The following is a 17,742-nucleotide window of genomic DNA, read 5'->3' on the forward strand; positions in this document are numbered from 1 at the left end:
CCCGGCGCAGCCACAGGCCACGGCTCCCCCGTCGGCGCGGCCCAACAGCTGCGCCCTCGATTCTTCAGCGTTGGCGGCCAAGGCTGCTGCCGGCCACAACAGTCGAAGAGAAGAAAGAACGAAGAAAAAAAAATTTTCCAAAACCATCCGAAAAAAAACTTCTCTAATAAATTACTTTACCAAATTTCCTTAATCCGTAATTTTCCAGATAATCAATTTTGTGAATAATAAATAATTCTGAATTTATTCAACAAATTTGATTAAAATCAATCACCAAAAAAATTCATATGATTATATCTATATACACGCTTTTCCTAACAAAATAAAGCATATCTATAATTCCATAAACAAAAGAAAAATCATATGAATCAATCAACAAGATATTCAGCCAGAGATATTGGAGATAAAAATTCTCTCAATAAGTTAATGTGATGATCGCTTTGATACCACTTGTTGGATCTTTTAAATCCATGTTTCACATTCCAGGAATCATCACACCAAATTACTAAGAAAATAAGTTAGGATAAATACATGTCTCCATTGATGCAGCCTGGAATCTCCAGTAGAATTCTCTAAGACAATGAGTACGACGGTTATTGCCTTCCTCAGTCAAATCTCCTTAGTTCCTTAATGGGGTGTTTTCTCTCTAGATGGGGAAGAATGAAAACTGCCGAATGATTTAACGTATTGGGGACCATAACCTAAGTTTCTATATATACTGCACTATTAGGCTCCCATTAAACATAATTGGGTTAATATGGGTATCCACCCATTCAGCCCATACCCTGTTCGGGGACTATTTGGGCTTTCCATAATTAGATCACTTAATTAGCCTAATTAATTAAATAGCTTAATATAATTATTGAATAAATATGTGGCCCACAATATAGGAAACTCACATTTCTTAACAGTTTATAATTGTACTTAAAAGTGTAATTTAAGTATTACAGATTCAGTTTCATCATGGAATGGAGTTTTGTGAGGGGTGTCAACCTATTTAGGTTGTCTTATTTATGGGTTACTGCTCGAATCATTACAAAAAAAAAAAAAAAAAAAAATTGGATTCAGTTACTTCATCATTCTTGTGTTTCCTATGATCCATCTAATATATATTATGCCACATATATATATATATATATGTCTAGGAGTAAATCTTATAACTATCCACTTAGCTTTTTGTTTCATCATGTAAATCGACATTAAGCACCATTAACTTTTTATATAATCTAAGCTATCATATGATGGTGTTCGGATGTTACACATCATCATATTTAGTAGAATTACTATTAAGTCTAGTTTGTCTTGAGTACTCTTTTATACATATTCACTGATCAATATCATTTTTTTTTTTTTTTGGCTAGTAATCAATATCATATTTTTGTTCCATCATGTTTTTTTTTTTTTTTTTTCATGCAAAAAGGAACATTGGAAGAACACAAGGCCGAAAAATGAAACAAGGAAGAAAACGAGGCAGCCCGCAAGCGCCATTAACAGAATCCAACAAAGAATAAAGCCCAACAAAACAAAGCAAAAGGACACAAATTCCTAAAAAAATTAGACGGTTTTTTCATGAAGGGCCCCTAAATTTTACGAGTTTTGTAATTTAATCTCTAAACTTAAAATCTTGACAATTGACTCCTTGAAGTTAAAAATTTGTTGCATCGTTAGTCCTTCTGCTAATTTCCGTTAAAATTTGGATGGATTTTGGTCACATGATTTGCATGGGACCCTTTTTGAAGGGCATTAGTTGTCTTTTTGAAAATATAACTTAAAGAAAAAAAAAAAGAAAAAGAAGAACCTCTTCTCTTTAAAATTTACGCTTCGTCTCTTGCAAACATAAACCCCGTCTTTGAAACCCAATTTAATTCCAAATCGTCATGAGTTTCTTCTCCACATATCAATTTGCTCAATTTCATACTTTTAGACCAATGAAATAAAGAAAAAAAAAACTCAAAACAATTCACATGCATTTTGCCCAGGCAAGAGGATGGCCTGGGGATGTTTCCGTTTTCTTTTCTTTTCTTTTTATTATTTTTTTTTCTTTTTTTCCAATTAAATTCGAATTGGTTTCTTTGGTGAGTTTGTTTTCGGATTTTTGATGACCCACGGAACCCATGGGGATAGTGGGAAGGAGGGGAAATCTTCGAACTCTACATGCTTCCACGGCTTCAAGAGAGATGATCTACCAATATATATCTATATACACACACACACACACACACACACACATAAATATAAATTTTAAAATTTCAAGCGGTGAAAACCATATTTCAAATCAACATATCAGAAAATACTTACTGCTCACTAGATTAATACCACATTCGGGAGAATTTGGCTAAAATAACCGAGTAAAAAAGTAAAATTAGGAAAATGATTTTAATTTTAATTTTATTTATTTTATTACCATAGCCCATCGCCCAGTCGCGGAGCCCCCTCCTTCTCTTGCCGACATGAGCAAGAAGAACTCTCCATTGCAGAAGAAAGCCCTCGAAGGCCTGGTTCAATTCACAACGAAAAGTTGAGAGTCCAACACGATTGGGAGGTGGCTTGATCGGGGGCAGCGCGATTGCGATGGCTGGGTTCACGAGGTGGGCGTCGCAAGTGGCTGGAGTTCTCAAAGTGGGTGGCGCGATTGGCTGGGGTTCTCGAAGTAGGCGGCGCGATAGGGATGGGGCTTGGTTGGGTTTGCTTAGGTACAATGGGTCGTGGGTGGGGATGGGGATGGTCGGCGGGATCTCCGGTGGGGATGGGCGACAGGCTCACATGTTTGGCCATGAAAACATGAAAACTGATTAGGGGGTTTTAGGTTCCTTTTTTTTCGTTTTTCTTTTTTCTCAAAAAGTCATTTTGTAAATAAAAATTTTTGAATTGTCATTTTATGAATAAAGTTTTTCTATTAGATTATTTTTATAAAGGCCTCCACATTAATATTATTATTATTATTATTAATTATTATTATTATTTTTATTTTTATTAATAATATTATTTTTATTTTTATTAATAAGGATCTTCTTTTATGCGAACAACCAAACACAATAATGTAATATTCCTGGGAATTTAAAAAAGATTTCTGTATGGAACCAAACACAGTAATATATTATTCGTAAGAATCATATTACCCTTTATCACTTTCTTGGAAATATGATTCTTATTGATTTCTGCATACCAAACACCCCGTAAAGTTCAAGGGGGTATTTTAGGCAAAAAAAGCCAAATTAGACTGCTTCCAACGTATAGCCACCTACAGCCCACAGGAGAGGACGAACCTATCGCCCCAATCAGTGCCCCGGCGACATTACTGGAGCTTAAGTAATCGGCTTTAAGTGAGGCCCAATACTGTTAAGTGCTTGGTCAGTGCAATGCCCACTCAGCATGCAGCCCAGCCCATATTGAGAAAATTGCTTAACTTATCTGAACATACCCTTTTAATTATTTGATTAAAAAGATATTAATGAAAAGTAAGAAGTAAACATTAAGAGTTTATGAGTCTGAATTTATACCTCTTATTTTTTTATTAGTATCATTTTAACTAATATAATTATTTGATTAAAAAATGTATTAATCAATAGTAATAGGTAAAAGTCTAAGCCCACACACTTTAAGAGTTTTTTCCTTCTTTTCTCTAAGTAATAATTACACTCAGGGTAAAATTTCATAACTTGAGTTGAAATTTAACAATATTTTTAGAATATTATAAATATAACAAAAATGACATTGTAATTATTATAATAATGCCATATTTTGTATTATATAATCATATAGTTATTATTTTATTGACATAAAAAATGATAGAAAATTTTACTATACTTATAATATTATTAAAATTTTTGTTAAATTTAAACTTTGATATCAAGATTTGGCTCTATGTGTAAAATGTAAATCACCCATTCTCTAATACTTGTGGGTGGAAGCCCAAAATCGGAAAGTCTGGTAGCATGATCTAAGGAGAAAATTGTTGAAATTACCGTGCAAAACTTTAAAAGATTCATCGTTAAAAATATATTTCACCAAAAAAAAAACTTTGAAAATACGTGTATAAGCCTACAACATTTTCCCAACTCGTTTGGGTTCCCGGCGTCACTTTTTTTTTTTTTTTTAAAAAAAAAAGGACGAACACTTCTATTTAAATAAGCTGATATTTTTCAAATGGCCCGTTTAGTTCGCTGATTCGAATTTTTAATTCGAGTTGAGATGTGATTTTATGTGAGAGCTTTTTACTGTAGCAAAAAAGTTAGATGTGATTGTTTGTGAGAACTTTTTACTGTAGCAAAACTCGAATTCTAAACTCGAATTAGCGAAATGAACGAAACTAAAACAAACTCGCTCACTCTGCCATAACAAAGTGAATTGAACGAATACCGGTTTAAAGAATTGATATTTGAATGTATCACTTTTGTAGAAAGATTTGAGTCTAAAAATAATACTGGTGAATAATCATCTTCATAATACTAAGTCTAATTTTTAAATGAATTTGAGTCGAAATTAGGTAGTCATAATTAATAAACATGTCCTTACAACAAGAGCTGCAGTATCTTGCCCTTGATAACTTGTCTACGTTGAATTTTTTTAAAATATTATATATTAATTATTTGAAAGTTGATAGAGTATGAGAGTTTGGCAATTTGGGTCGTGTTCATGTCGACTTAAATTTTCTTATCGTGTTCGAGTCGACCCACGTGTCACTCATTTAGTGAAAACGTCACTCAGATCTGTATTGTTACAGTTAATATAAACAATTTGAGTGTTAATTTATTTACTTAGCCTATTTATCTATATTTTAAATTGTTAATACATGTCACAAATCTTATATTTCTCATGTTATTTAAGTTAAAACTATTAAAAAAAATTTGTTATTATTTGTTATATATTTTGAATGAAAAATTAATAAATCGAGTCAATTGTGTTTTCGTGTTCGTGTCATGTTCGTATTGTGTCGCGTGTCGCAACCCGTATCGATTCACATTTTTGCAATACATAACCGCATGGCCGTATGGACTCATAGTATATGGTTTTCAAATGTATCCCTTTGGACCCAAGCCTAAGGAAAAATAAATAAATAAATAAAAATTTGTGTTTTTTTTTTTTTTTTTTGGAAGGCAAATTTGTAACCTTTTGGATGGTGAAGGCTAGGCTTCGAACAGCCTCATTGGTCTTACTTGGACGGACAAAATTGTTCGAAAAGGGAGGAATTCAAAGACAATTAAATATTTGGTTTGCAAGTAATTAGAGGCTGCTAACTAATTAAGGTTATGAGTCAGATTTTCCTTTATGGCTGTGATTACCTTTTATAAAAAGTGGTAGGAACGGTTAGAAAATAGGAATTTTTTAAGCACAAGAAAGCAGTACTGCTTGACTTTTGACTACATATATAAATTAGTTGCCTGTGGGTGACGGAATAACTATCAAGGTGCATTTAGCCGTTGGATTAATTTTTTCTAACGGTTTGATCTGAAGTAAGACAGTTTTGTATTTTTAATACAAACATGTATACATCTAACCACTACAAATTTAATCCAACGGTTTAAAATAACAAATCCTACTGGTGGAGTAAAAGTATATTCTCAATAATTTATAAAAATTAGAGAGTTTTTCTGACAATACCAGAAAAATGAATTACAGCTAAGCCCTTATTTTTAACTTTTAGATATGTATTAAAAACTATTTTTTACATACTTTTTTAATTTAATATGATTTTAATTAAATTTAATGATGAAAAATTGACTCTATCGCTAGAAAGACTTTACTGACAAAATCAAGAAAGATTTATGTAAAATTGAAACAACAAATATTCAAGCATGCTCATTTCAAATTTCCAACCATCCAATTCTAGTAGCTGTCAACATAAGATAAAGTTGATTGCAGCTTTAAAAATTTCAGTCTTCTCTTATACGTATAGATCGAGCTGCTAAAGCAAAATTAAAACCCATGTACATGGTTTAGTTTAAATTTCCACTCTTTGCGTAATGTTGTCTATGTTTTGTCTTTGCAAGTTTATCTAATTATCTTCACTTTGAATCCCGCCTCATATTCTATATATACATATTCTTTTGTCATCTTGCATGAACCTGTATACATATACATACAAATATATATATATATATATATATATATATATATTTTGTCTTTGCAAGTTTATCTAATTATCTTCACTTTGAATCCCGCCTCATATTCTATATATACATATTCTTTTGTCATCTTGCATGAACCTGTATACATATACATACAAATATATATATATATATATATATATATATATAGACACAGACATATAAGTGACGGGGTCAATGAAGTATAACAAATGAATATAAGAATTTTTTCAGACAAATATCGCAATTAATTTAAATTACTAATTTGATATCTTTTTCACAAAGTAATTTCATGAATATATAAAGATGAGCTTCACAAACGGCTCATATACATTTTCCCACCGATAGGCCATAGTTTTATTCACTGTTATTTTCTATATAATTAACTATCCAGAGAAGTAAAGTCGATAATGTACTCGAATTTCCATTAATGATCATTCGGCCAAATATATGGGGCAAGTTGCGAGGAGGGCCTGAAATGACGCAAGTTCCATCTTAATTACATTTAATCAAAAAATAATATGCTTGAATTGCGAATTGATGTCCAGTGCAGATCATATAAATATATACGGATATAAAGAAGAAGAAGAAAAAAAATTATGAATTCGTAAAACATCCATATTTCAATAACATCTGCGCTTTGTTAAATTCAATACGCCTCAATATGTGTTTGAACTCCACGCGCGAGTTTTAATTATCTTGTCATTATTAAAAGTATATAAAATGTGAATATAAAATCTCAAAAAAGAAAAAAATGTGAAAAAAAGAGTTTTGACCAAGAAGCCAAAAACATGACTAAAATGAAGAAATGAAAAAAAAAAAATTTAGGGCAAAAGGAACCCAAGCGAAAAAAAATAAATTTTTGGTGTAAAAATAAAAAAAAAAGAGAAAAAAAGATCAAAATGAAAAAATAAATAAGTTTTAGGGCAAAATAAACCAAAACATAAAAAAAAAACATTTAGGAAAAAAGGTTAGAAAAGGATTAAAACGAATAAATAAATAAATTTTAGGGTAAAGAGGACAAAAATGGAAGAAAAAAATGAAGTAGCGGGGAAAATTACAAAAAAAATAAAAGAGTACAAATGACCAAAATGAAGAAATAAATAAGTATTAGGGTAAAAGGAACCAAAACAAAAAAAAAATGAAATTTCAGGACAAAAATAAGAAGGGTCAAAAAAGGACTATACTCAAGAAATAAATAAATTTTATGGCAAAAAGAATCAAAAAAAAAAAAAAAAAAAAGTTTCAAGGAAAAAAATGAAAAAAAAAGTGTCAGAAAAGGGCCAAACAAAATTAAGAAATAAATAAGTTTTAGAGAAAAATGAACCAAAACGAAAAATTAAATAAAATTTTAGGATAAAAAGAAAAAAAAAGACTGAAATAAAAAAATTAATAAGTTTAGAGTGAAAAAAATTGACACTTCTATCTATTCAAATAAATAAGTTAGGGCAAAAAGAAGCAAAATTAAAAAATAAATAAGGTTTCAAGGTAAAAATAAAAAAAGGGTCAAAATGAAAAAAAAAATGCCTTAAGGCAAAAATAACTAAAATGAAAAATAAAATAAAATTTCAATATACAAAAAGAAAAAATAAATAAATAAAGTTTAAGGTAAAAAACAAAAATAAAAAATAAAAAGAATGACTTAAAAAGAGGGGTGCCATTGCAGCCAAAACGTTGTCAGACATTGGCACGTGTTATTATGTATAGATAGACACACACACGGTTGTAGGTTTATAGCTAATTCTAATTCTACACTAATTTTTGTTATAAAGGACAATAGGAGATATATGCAGGGTAATTTTTTATCATTAGGTATAGGATTTTTACCAACACTCAACTCAACTTTACGGTAATTTTTCACCTTTTGGCCTAAATTTTGAAAACTGTTACTTTATCTTCTAAATTTTAAATTAATTGGCGCACTTAACTTTCTTTAAATATTAATAAAAAAAAGCCCACACGACTTCACTTAACCTCTTCTTTTTTTTTTTTTGAGGAATAATCCCCACTTTTTCCGTCTTGTTTTAATGAAAATTTTAAAAGAAGGGTTTAAGTAGAATTAATTCAAAATTTATAATATAAAATGAGAGTTCTTAAAATTCAAAAGATAAAGTGAGAGTGACCTAAAATTCAAATATATTAGTGAGAATAATCTTTAAATTTATATAATTAAAGAGATAAATTATGGCATGAATAATACCTCACATTATGACTATATTAGAGTTTTAATTAGGGAAAAAAATAAAAAAAAATATCACTCAAGGAGATAAAAAATATTATTTATTCAATTCCAGTAAAAAGTAAACATTTGTCATTTAATTAATTTTAAAAAAAAATAAAAAGTCATAATGGCACATAATTATGTAGAATGACATAAATAATATGTTTGTAAAAAATTATGGCAAACTATATACTTTTTTTATTGATTTAATTATTAGATGAAATTTTTCTATTCAAAAAATAAAAATAATCTCATATCATCAGTTGCGCTTTTGGATTTGATGCTTTTTCCAACCAATGAGCCAGAAACAAAAAAAAAAAAAAAAAAAAAAAAAAAATAGTGGCCAGTGTGCTGGTGTACCGAGAAAATGATGAATTTTTTTTTTCCCCCAAATGAAATGACGAATAATCACCATTAGATTGTCAAATTTAAATATCGGCAGCAAAAAATAATTAAGAGAATAATTATTCATGACCATCACTTGATTTCGTATTGCTTTCTGGTCAGTAGCTCCCGTAAGCAGAAGTTGGATACAACTTGGTAATTGCATTTGAAATAAGGATCCGTATTATGGTTCGGATCATGATTCGTGACTCGCTATAGTTACATATAAATTAAAAATAATTCTTATAGGAATAAAATTTCAAGTTCACATTCTAGCTTCCAACCTCCCACTAATGCACCTTTTGGACCGCCTCTTATATTTCCACCTAGCACTAATCATGTTATTGCACCTAAAAATTGAATATTTTTTGGGTTCGTTTGTCCAATATGTTAGACAAAGTATTACAATTTTTATTAATTTTTCCCAGCTTAAGCACCTTCTAAGCCCAGTAAACAAGCCAACGAAGAAATTATATGCAAGACAATTTTTATTAATTCATTATGGTTAATTTAGAAATAGAACGAGGCCAAGAGCAAACCTAACCCACACCAATTTCTAACAAAATATTATTAAAATAAAAGAGAAGAAATACAAAGTTTAGAGAATAATGAAGACAAATACAGCCCCGAAGGGCAAACCATCCAAAACAAAACATCAAAACAAAATTCATCCTATATTTTGACCAAAACAGAACTTATCAAAAACCTTGCGAGTAAAATGAAAATAGGTCCTCCTTCCAACAGAATTTGCTCTTTTTATTTTTTTCCATTTAATTCGTAGTTTTAATGTATTTTATGATGAATAAAGATACATGTATGTCTTTGATAAATGTTAATCCTTATTAACATTTGAGTGGATCACCAAACTTATTATGTATGTGTATTTTTGCAAGCTATATTATGATATCTATAGCTTCTGAGGACCGAACCTGGAAAGTTTTAGACGGCGAACATTGACATTAATAATAGGTTTATTGTTTTATCATTAAAAAAAAAAAAAAAAACCAACTCTGGAGGCAAAAGGCATTTTCAAGAAGACAAAGATCTAGTTTTTGCGGAGCTTGATTTTATCTCCGTTTTGGAGTTATATTCATGTCAATAGAAAAGAGTGCATGAAGAAACACTCCCTGTTTTTTAGTAGAATTACTAGTCTGATTGTTTTGTTTATTGAATGAATTATTTGTTATATTGATCTTAGTCTTTACATGAGGTCTATAATTATACTAGTATTGACTTTGAATGAAATTCTCATTTTTAATTTTTTTTAAAAAAAAATTTGAAGCGTTTGTTTCTGAAGTGTGATGATCTATGTTTTAAGGAATTATATTAGCGGACCTATTTAATGATGTACTTAAGAGAATATTACCGTAATAACCACTGTTTTCAACTTTTATATTAATTTTTCCAACTTTTATATTACAGTTTTGTTTATTGAATGAATTATTTGTTATATTGATCTTAGTCTTTACATGAGGTCTGTAATTATACTAATATTGACTTTGAATGAAATTCTCATTTTTTAATTAAAAAACTTTTTTGAAGCGTTGTTTCTGAAGTGTGATGATCTATGTTTTAAGGAATTATATTAGCGGACCTATTTAATGATGTACTTCAGAAAATATTACCGTAATAACCACTGTTTTCAACTTTTATATTAATTTTTCCAACTTTTATATTATTTATGTCGTCAAAAAAATTTTATGCCACTGTTTTTTTTTTTAATCTTTCTCTTTCCTTTTCTTCTCTCTCTCTCTCTCTCTCTCTCTCTCTCTCTCTCTCTCTCTCTCTCTGCTCTCCGTCACCCTCTTCAATCGTGCCGGCTACCAGAGAAGATCCTTGATCCTCACGGAGAGCCTTTTTCCTGCCGTCGATGCTTCTTCGCGATCATCTGAAGATCTACCTTCTTCCACGATCACAATCCCTCGTCAAAGCGAGAACATCCAGATACTCCATTCCTAGCGGTGCCGGAAAAGATATAGATCCTTGAGAACATTTCTCGATTGTCAATGCTTCTTAACGATCATGACGATCGCGGACTGATGGCGACGGCAACTTCCCTCGCGACGGCGGTGCAAATGCTCCACGAGCGCGACGACGCGACTGGATGGAGGCCGTTCGAAGGCTGGATTTCTCGTCACTGCTGTAGCCGGATTTCTCTTCCGCGTTGCAAGGCCGTCATAGCACTTCCATCAACATTTGGTAGCGTGCCCACGGCGGATCTCCTCTTTTTTTTTTTTTGGTTTTTTTTTATTCTGTTTGTCAAAGAAAGAAGAGAGACAAAGGAGGAAAGAGAGAGGATTTGTTAAAAATTAAAAAAAAAAAAAGAATCGTTATAGATTTTTATTGCTAAAAAAACATTTTGTAGACCACGAGAAGTTAATCCAGAGAATATGAAAGATAACCTACTAAATATGAAAGAACAACGTACAAGATAAGGAAAGATACCAACCACAAGATATGAAAACTAACAAAACATTAGTGATATAAGATAAATTTAAAAATAATAGTTAAAATAAAATAATGTTATTTTTTTTTTTAGTATACTTAAAATTGCAAGTTTAGATCCAGAATTTGTTTTTTTCCGGGCCCCTGCTCATATAAAGACTCAGGCCTGATCAAGGATCTAGGCATGATAGTCTTCAAATTTTTTTTTTAAATTGTCTTATAATAAATGTGAGTCGGCCTGGCCCGGCCTCAGTTCCTCAAGTTTTAAGATTGAGTTAGGTCGATCATTTTCTTTTTAGGGCCAGATTGGTAGACTTGAAGCCCCCTTTTAAGTTGTCAGGTTTTGGCGACTCAAACTTACAGTTTTAAATATACTAATTTTGACCGTGAACAAGTTGAAATTTGATTTTCTTTTTTGTTAAGGGGATTGAATTTTATGACTTTTGTTATCTATTTATTTATTTACCATTATTGTTATCGGAAATTGACTTTTGTTATTTCAAGACCTTGACTTTTTTTCTTTTTTTTTTTTAAGTAGGAAGACCTTGACATTTGAATATATCCTATATCCTATTGTGCAGTTGTGAGACGAAAGCGCAACATCAAAGTTTTTATGGCTATAAATTGTCAGGATAATCGAAAAAGGTTTTAAGGGGATAACAGGCGGTTCCTCTAACAATAATATACAAAAGAGTTTACCATCAAAATTATTGCTAATTTCAATGTGATTTCTTATTTTCTTTCCCCAAAGCTAAACACAAGAAGAAATTTGTTTAAGCTGATGGCTACCAGTTAAACGGCATTAGGTAAAGCACGACTTCAATTCCATATTTTATATTTGTTCTTTTAGTGTTACGTTTCCATGGATATCACCTTTAAATGTATATATAAAAATTTGTTTAATAACGTGTCAAACCTCTCTAATTGTAATGAATTAGTAATCGTATATTGTCCTCTTATATTAATTATTCACTTTTAAACTCTATCTCAACAGTGGCAGAGCCGCTCGAGACGATTAGAGCAATTGATCTTATTGACTTTTTTTGTTTAAAAATAAAACCTACTTTAAGAGGACGTTTGATTGGAGGATTCAAATCATGATTTGAATCGTGGTTCATAGTTGATTATAATGTTTTTTCTCATTAAAAAATATACGTAAATCAAAAATGATTCTAATCCATAAACCAAACGTCTCTTAAAACTTTTCTCATTTTGTCTACCGAGATTTGGTTTTTATTATGCATGCCCCATTGCACTTTTATTTATTTTTTCATTATTTCATATTAAAATAAAAGTAACATACGACCCTAGTACTGAAGTAGAACGCTGACTATCAAGCTTAATATCCAAAGGTCTATTTCAAACCGCTTGCGCTTATAACCCTGAATTTCGGTGTATCTTGTTCATTCATTTGAAGGAAGTACAAGTACTTTTAGACAAATCCACAGTAAAAATAAACCACGAGTGAGTTAAAATTTCACATCATTAAGCGCTTGTTCGGTTGCATTATTGAGTAATGGTGACTTAAGTGTAGATCTTAAGTTAAATTTGAGTTATAATTTGAGTTAAAGTTGTAACTTGAGTTTGTGTTTGGATGTGCACACTTGAGTTATGATTTGAATTGAGAATCTATTTGATTTTGTGTTTGGGTGAGTCAAAACTTAAATTTGTTTTTAGATAATATTTTAATAAAAATTTAATGGTGATAGAAAATTTTACTAGGGTATATGGGTGGGGTTTTATTCGTCTCTTCGTTGTGAACACATAGAAAAAAATTCATCTCAATCGAAATTAAAACGAAAAAGTTAGGACGTTTTTAAGAATAGAAAAAATATTGTTCATTAACTTGAATTTGAGTTTAAGAACTTGAGTTGAAGGGTAAACTTGGGGGCTGTTCGGCAGCCATACAAACTAAAAAAAAAGCAACTCGAGTTACAACTTTATTCAAGTTTATGTTCTTTTAAGTTTGAATCGAATTTGAACTTGAGTTTGGAACTAAAACTCGAGTTCAAGTTTCTCCTTCAACTCGAGTTCAGAAACTTGAACTCAAATTAATGAATATTATTTTTTTTATTCTTAAAAATGCTAAAACTTTTTCGTTTTAATTCTGATTGAGATGATTTTTTTTTCTGTACGTTAACAACGAAAAGACGAATAAAACCCCACTCATATACCCTATTAAAATTTTCTATTACCATTGAGTTTTTATTAAAATACTATCTAAATACAAATTTAAGTTTTGACTCATTCAAACACAAACTCAAAAAGATTCTTATCTCAAATCATAACTCAAATGTACACAACCAAACACAAACTCAAGTTACAACTTCAACTCAAATTATAACTCAAACTCAACTCAAGATCTTCACTCAAGAATGCCTAACTCAAAAATGCAAAAGAACAACCCCTTGAACTCATAAGGGGCTGTTCGGCAGCCCCTTACTTGAGTCAAAAACTCAAAAAAAGCAACTCGAGTTACAACTTTATTCAAGTTCATGTTCTTTTAAGTTTGAACTTAAGTTTGAACTCGAGTTTGGGATTAAAACTCGAGTTCCAGTTTCCCCTTCAACTCGAGTTCAAAAACTCGAACTCAAATTAATGAACAGTATTTTTTTATTCTTAAAATGGGTATAACTTTTTCGTTTTAATTCTGATTGAGATGATTTTTTTTCTATACATTGACAACGAAAAGGCGAATAAAATCCCACTCATATACCCTATTAAAATTTTCCATTACCATTGAGTTTTTATTAAAATACTATCTAAATACAAATTTAAGTTTTGACTCATTCAAACACAAACTCAAAAAGATTTTTATCTCAAACCATAACTCAAATGTACGCAACCAAACACAAACTCAAGTTACAACTTCAACTCAAATTATAACTAAAACTCAACTCAAGATCTTCACTCAAGAATGCCTAACTCAAAAATGCAAAAGAACAACCCCTTGACCTCATAAGGGGCTGTTCGGTTGCCCCTTACTTGAGTCAAAAACTCAAAAAAAGTAACTCGAGTCACAACTTTATTCAAGTTCATGTTCTTTTAAGTTTGAACTCAAGTTTGAACTCGAGTTTGAACTCGAGTTTGGGATTAAAACTCGAGTTCAAGTTTCTCCTTCAACTCGAGTTCAGAAACTCGAACTCAAATTAATGAACAATATTTTTTCTATTCTTAAAATGGGTATAACTTTTTCGTTTTAATTCTGATTGAGATGATTTTTTTATGCATTGACAACGAAAATGCGAATAAAACCCCACACATATACCCTATTAAAATTTTTCATCAGCATTGAGTTTTTATTAAAATACTATCTAAATACAAATTTAAGTTTTGACTCACTCAAACACAAACTCAAAAAGATTCTTATCTCAAACCATAACTCAAATGTACACAACTAAACACAAACTCAAGTTACAACTTCAACTCAAGTTACAACTTCAACTCAAGTTATAACTCAAACTCAACTTAAAATCTACACTCAAGTCTCCTAACTCAAAAACGGCAAAAGAACAGCCCCTAAGATTTTAGCCCCAAACTCAAGTTAAAACTTTGTTCTTTTGTATTTTTGAGTTAAAGTGACTTGAGTGATGATCTTAAGTTGAGTTTGAGTTATAATTTGAGTTGAAATTGTAACTTGAGTTTGTGTTTTGATGTGCACATTTGAGTTATGATTTGAATTAAGAATCTATTTTAGTTTGTGTTTGGGTGGGTCAAAACTTAAATTTGTATATAGATAGTTATTTAATAAAAACTCAATGGTGATGAAAAATTTTAATAGGGTATATGGGTGGGATTTTATTCGTCTTTTTCGTTATGAATGCATAGAAAAAAAATCATCTCAATCAGAATTAAAACGAAAAAGTTATGATATTTTAAATAAAAAAAACATTGTTCATTAACTTGAGTTTAAGTTTATGAACTCGAGTTGAAGGGGAAACTTGAACTCGAGTTTAGCCCCAAACTCAAGTTCAAACTCAGATTTTATAAAAGAACATGAATTTAAATAAAGTTGTAACTCAAGTTCAAACTTATTCTGAATTTCGTTGCAAAAGAACAACCCCTTAAATTTTATAAACGACTATGAACTTAAATAAAAGTTCAATTTTTTTTTTTAGTTTTGGTCCAAAACAACAAGCCCTAAGTTGTTTTTGTAAAAATAAACTTCATTAAGTTATTTTTGTACTAATCCAAAGAGAGGCGAAAACAATTTTATGAATTGGACAGTCCCACCTTGACTTTCTTGGCATTCTCGCTAAGCCTGTATAATAATTCCTATTGACATTATTTCTTTCAATTGCAAAAGTGAAACCTTAGATTTTGGGTTTGTTCAACAAATGTTACTTTCAGCTAGTGCGTATACCGTACGTTTATCTCTGTATCCTAAAAGAGAAATATTGTTAAGGTTACAGCTATTGGCTGGTATAATACTACTGCTTATTATGGGAGATAGGAGACAAATATCATTTTGTTAGTTTACCAATCTATCCTAAAAGCTTAAGCTGTTAGGAGGTAGGCTAACAACAGTTTTATACTTTAACACATTTTAAAGTGCACGTGTTTAAATTTTTATTTCTTACTCTTGATTAATATCTTTTTAGTTAAAAAACTATATTATTTAAAAGGGTAAAAATCAAGACTCATTCTTAAAGGTAAGTTTGTTACGCTCTACGCTTACTATTATATTTATACTTGGACAACATGACCTCACAGTTAAAAAGGGTTAATATTTTTCTGAAAAACACAATAATAATGTTCCTCGTTCGCCAATCAATTCTCCCAATTCACTAGTAAACAATTTCAGTGTATACCGTGGATGAACTCCAATGAGTATCCTCCTGATTGTAAGGGAAAGCACTCGGGTTCCTACGATCTCTCTATAAATTATTCTTTTCCTAGTTTTTGTTCATGCATGTTTTTATTGTTGCATTTTTAACAGCATCTATAGTTTTTTGAAAAGTTCATTTTAAGAGGAGAGCTGATGATTCATGGTGGGTTTTGGGTCGAAAACGGCGATCGGAGGTTGTCAGCCTTGTGGTGCCGTACTTGATGCCGCTCGCAATTTAACTATGTACTGTTACATGAACATTTTTACCGAGTTCTAGATTGGACTTTTTATGGTGCGGATTCTATTATATTATTTGTATCTATAAGGTCATTAACTGTAATAATACGATTTAAATCACATGCAGTAGAAAGAAAAAAATCACAAAATACACTTTTAAGAACAAAATTTAGACAACATCATTAAACCTACTTTATAAATACCACTTTATTTAAATCATGTGATTGTTATGAATAATAAGAAGGTGTTTAGTACGACGATTCGTGCCATGATTCGAATCATAATTCGTGACTCACTACATTATTTTTTTTCATAAAAAACACATGTAAATTGATAATGATTATAAATCATGATTCTGATACGTGCATACATTGACCATATTTAATTTTAAAAAAAAAAGTAAAAACAGAACATACGAAAATTTACTCAGTATGTAACAAGTTTGGTAATCCAATTATAAATGGTTATCTTTCCCGTAGAAGCAAGTGGCACAAAAAGAGTAAACTAAACAGAAATAAAACTACTTCCTGTGTTACCGCCAATTCCGCCGTCGCTGTTAAAGCCGACAAGAACGCCCACCATTATACAACTAGTTTCCCAATTGGCTATAATCTAACTAACTTCCTTTTCTCTTTCATAGATATTAATTACACCCAAAAAAAAAAAAAAAAAAAAAAAAAAAAAAACATTTTCTTCTTACATTTTTCCACCGAAGCCTTCTTCTACCATATATAATTTTTAATTAATTAACTAATTAATTATCGACTTTCCACTCTCGTTATATGTCAACGGTCAGAATCGCTGGCTTTAATTTTCTCTCTCTAAATCTCTATATATAGTTCCCCATCCATCTCTCTCTCTTCCCTGCCTGCCTCTGTAGCAAAATCTCCAAAACCCCTCAAATATTTCATCAAAAACAAAAATACAATTCATCTTCGAAAAAAAAAAACATCATGAGCCCGGAAAAGTTCATCAAGATCAACGGCGCACGCCCTTCCCCTCTCAAGATCAACAAGGAATCCCATACCATATACAAGCCGTCCAATCACCATCAAATGAATCCGCCGCAGCGCCATCAGCCGGTGATAATCTACACCCACTCGCCCAGGATCATCCACACCGAACCCCGCAACTTCATGGCTGTCGTCCAGAACCTCACCGGCATGTCCAGATCAAACGACAACAAAAATAATCACAAAACGACGTCGTCGTCGTCGCAGCAACGACCAATATCATCCCAAGATTCCCAACCTGTAATTTCCAATTCTTCGACCTCCGAAGCCAAGTCCGACAACAACGAATCGTCGTCGGTTTTGACGGATGAGATCAACAATGGCAGTGATCGTAATTACACTCTCTCAAATCCGAGCTTGGCGGACATTCCGTTATTCACTCCCAACTTCTTCTGCTCGCCTCGGGCGGCTTTTCGGTTCCCCGATGCGACGTCGTCGCCAAATCTCGGGAGTTCTTCACTAGTGTCGCCGTCGTTTCTGGAGTTCATGAAAGGACTGCCAGAATATTAACAAAAACGACATGCGTAG

General features: G+C 31.2%; 1 protein-coding gene across 1 annotated transcript; it reads left to right on the plus strand.

Moving 5' to 3' along the window:
• The first annotated feature begins 17,101 nt into the window (after positions 1-17,101).
• Positions 17,102-17,742, plus strand: LOC21398525 (VQ motif-containing protein 8, chloroplastic). The gene has a single exon (XM_010100938.2). The coding sequence runs from the start codon at positions 17,155-17,157 to the stop codon at positions 17,722-17,724; it is 570 nt and encodes a 189-aa protein (XP_010099240.1). The 5' UTR covers positions 17,102-17,154; the 3' UTR covers positions 17,725-17,742.

The sequence above is a fragment of the Morus notabilis genome, unplaced genomic scaffold (genome assembly GCF_000414095.1).
Source record: "Morus notabilis unplaced genomic scaffold, ASM41409v2 Scaffold20, whole genome shotgun sequence".
Classification (NCBI taxonomy): domain Eukaryota; kingdom Viridiplantae; phylum Streptophyta; class Magnoliopsida; order Rosales; family Moraceae; genus Morus; species Morus notabilis.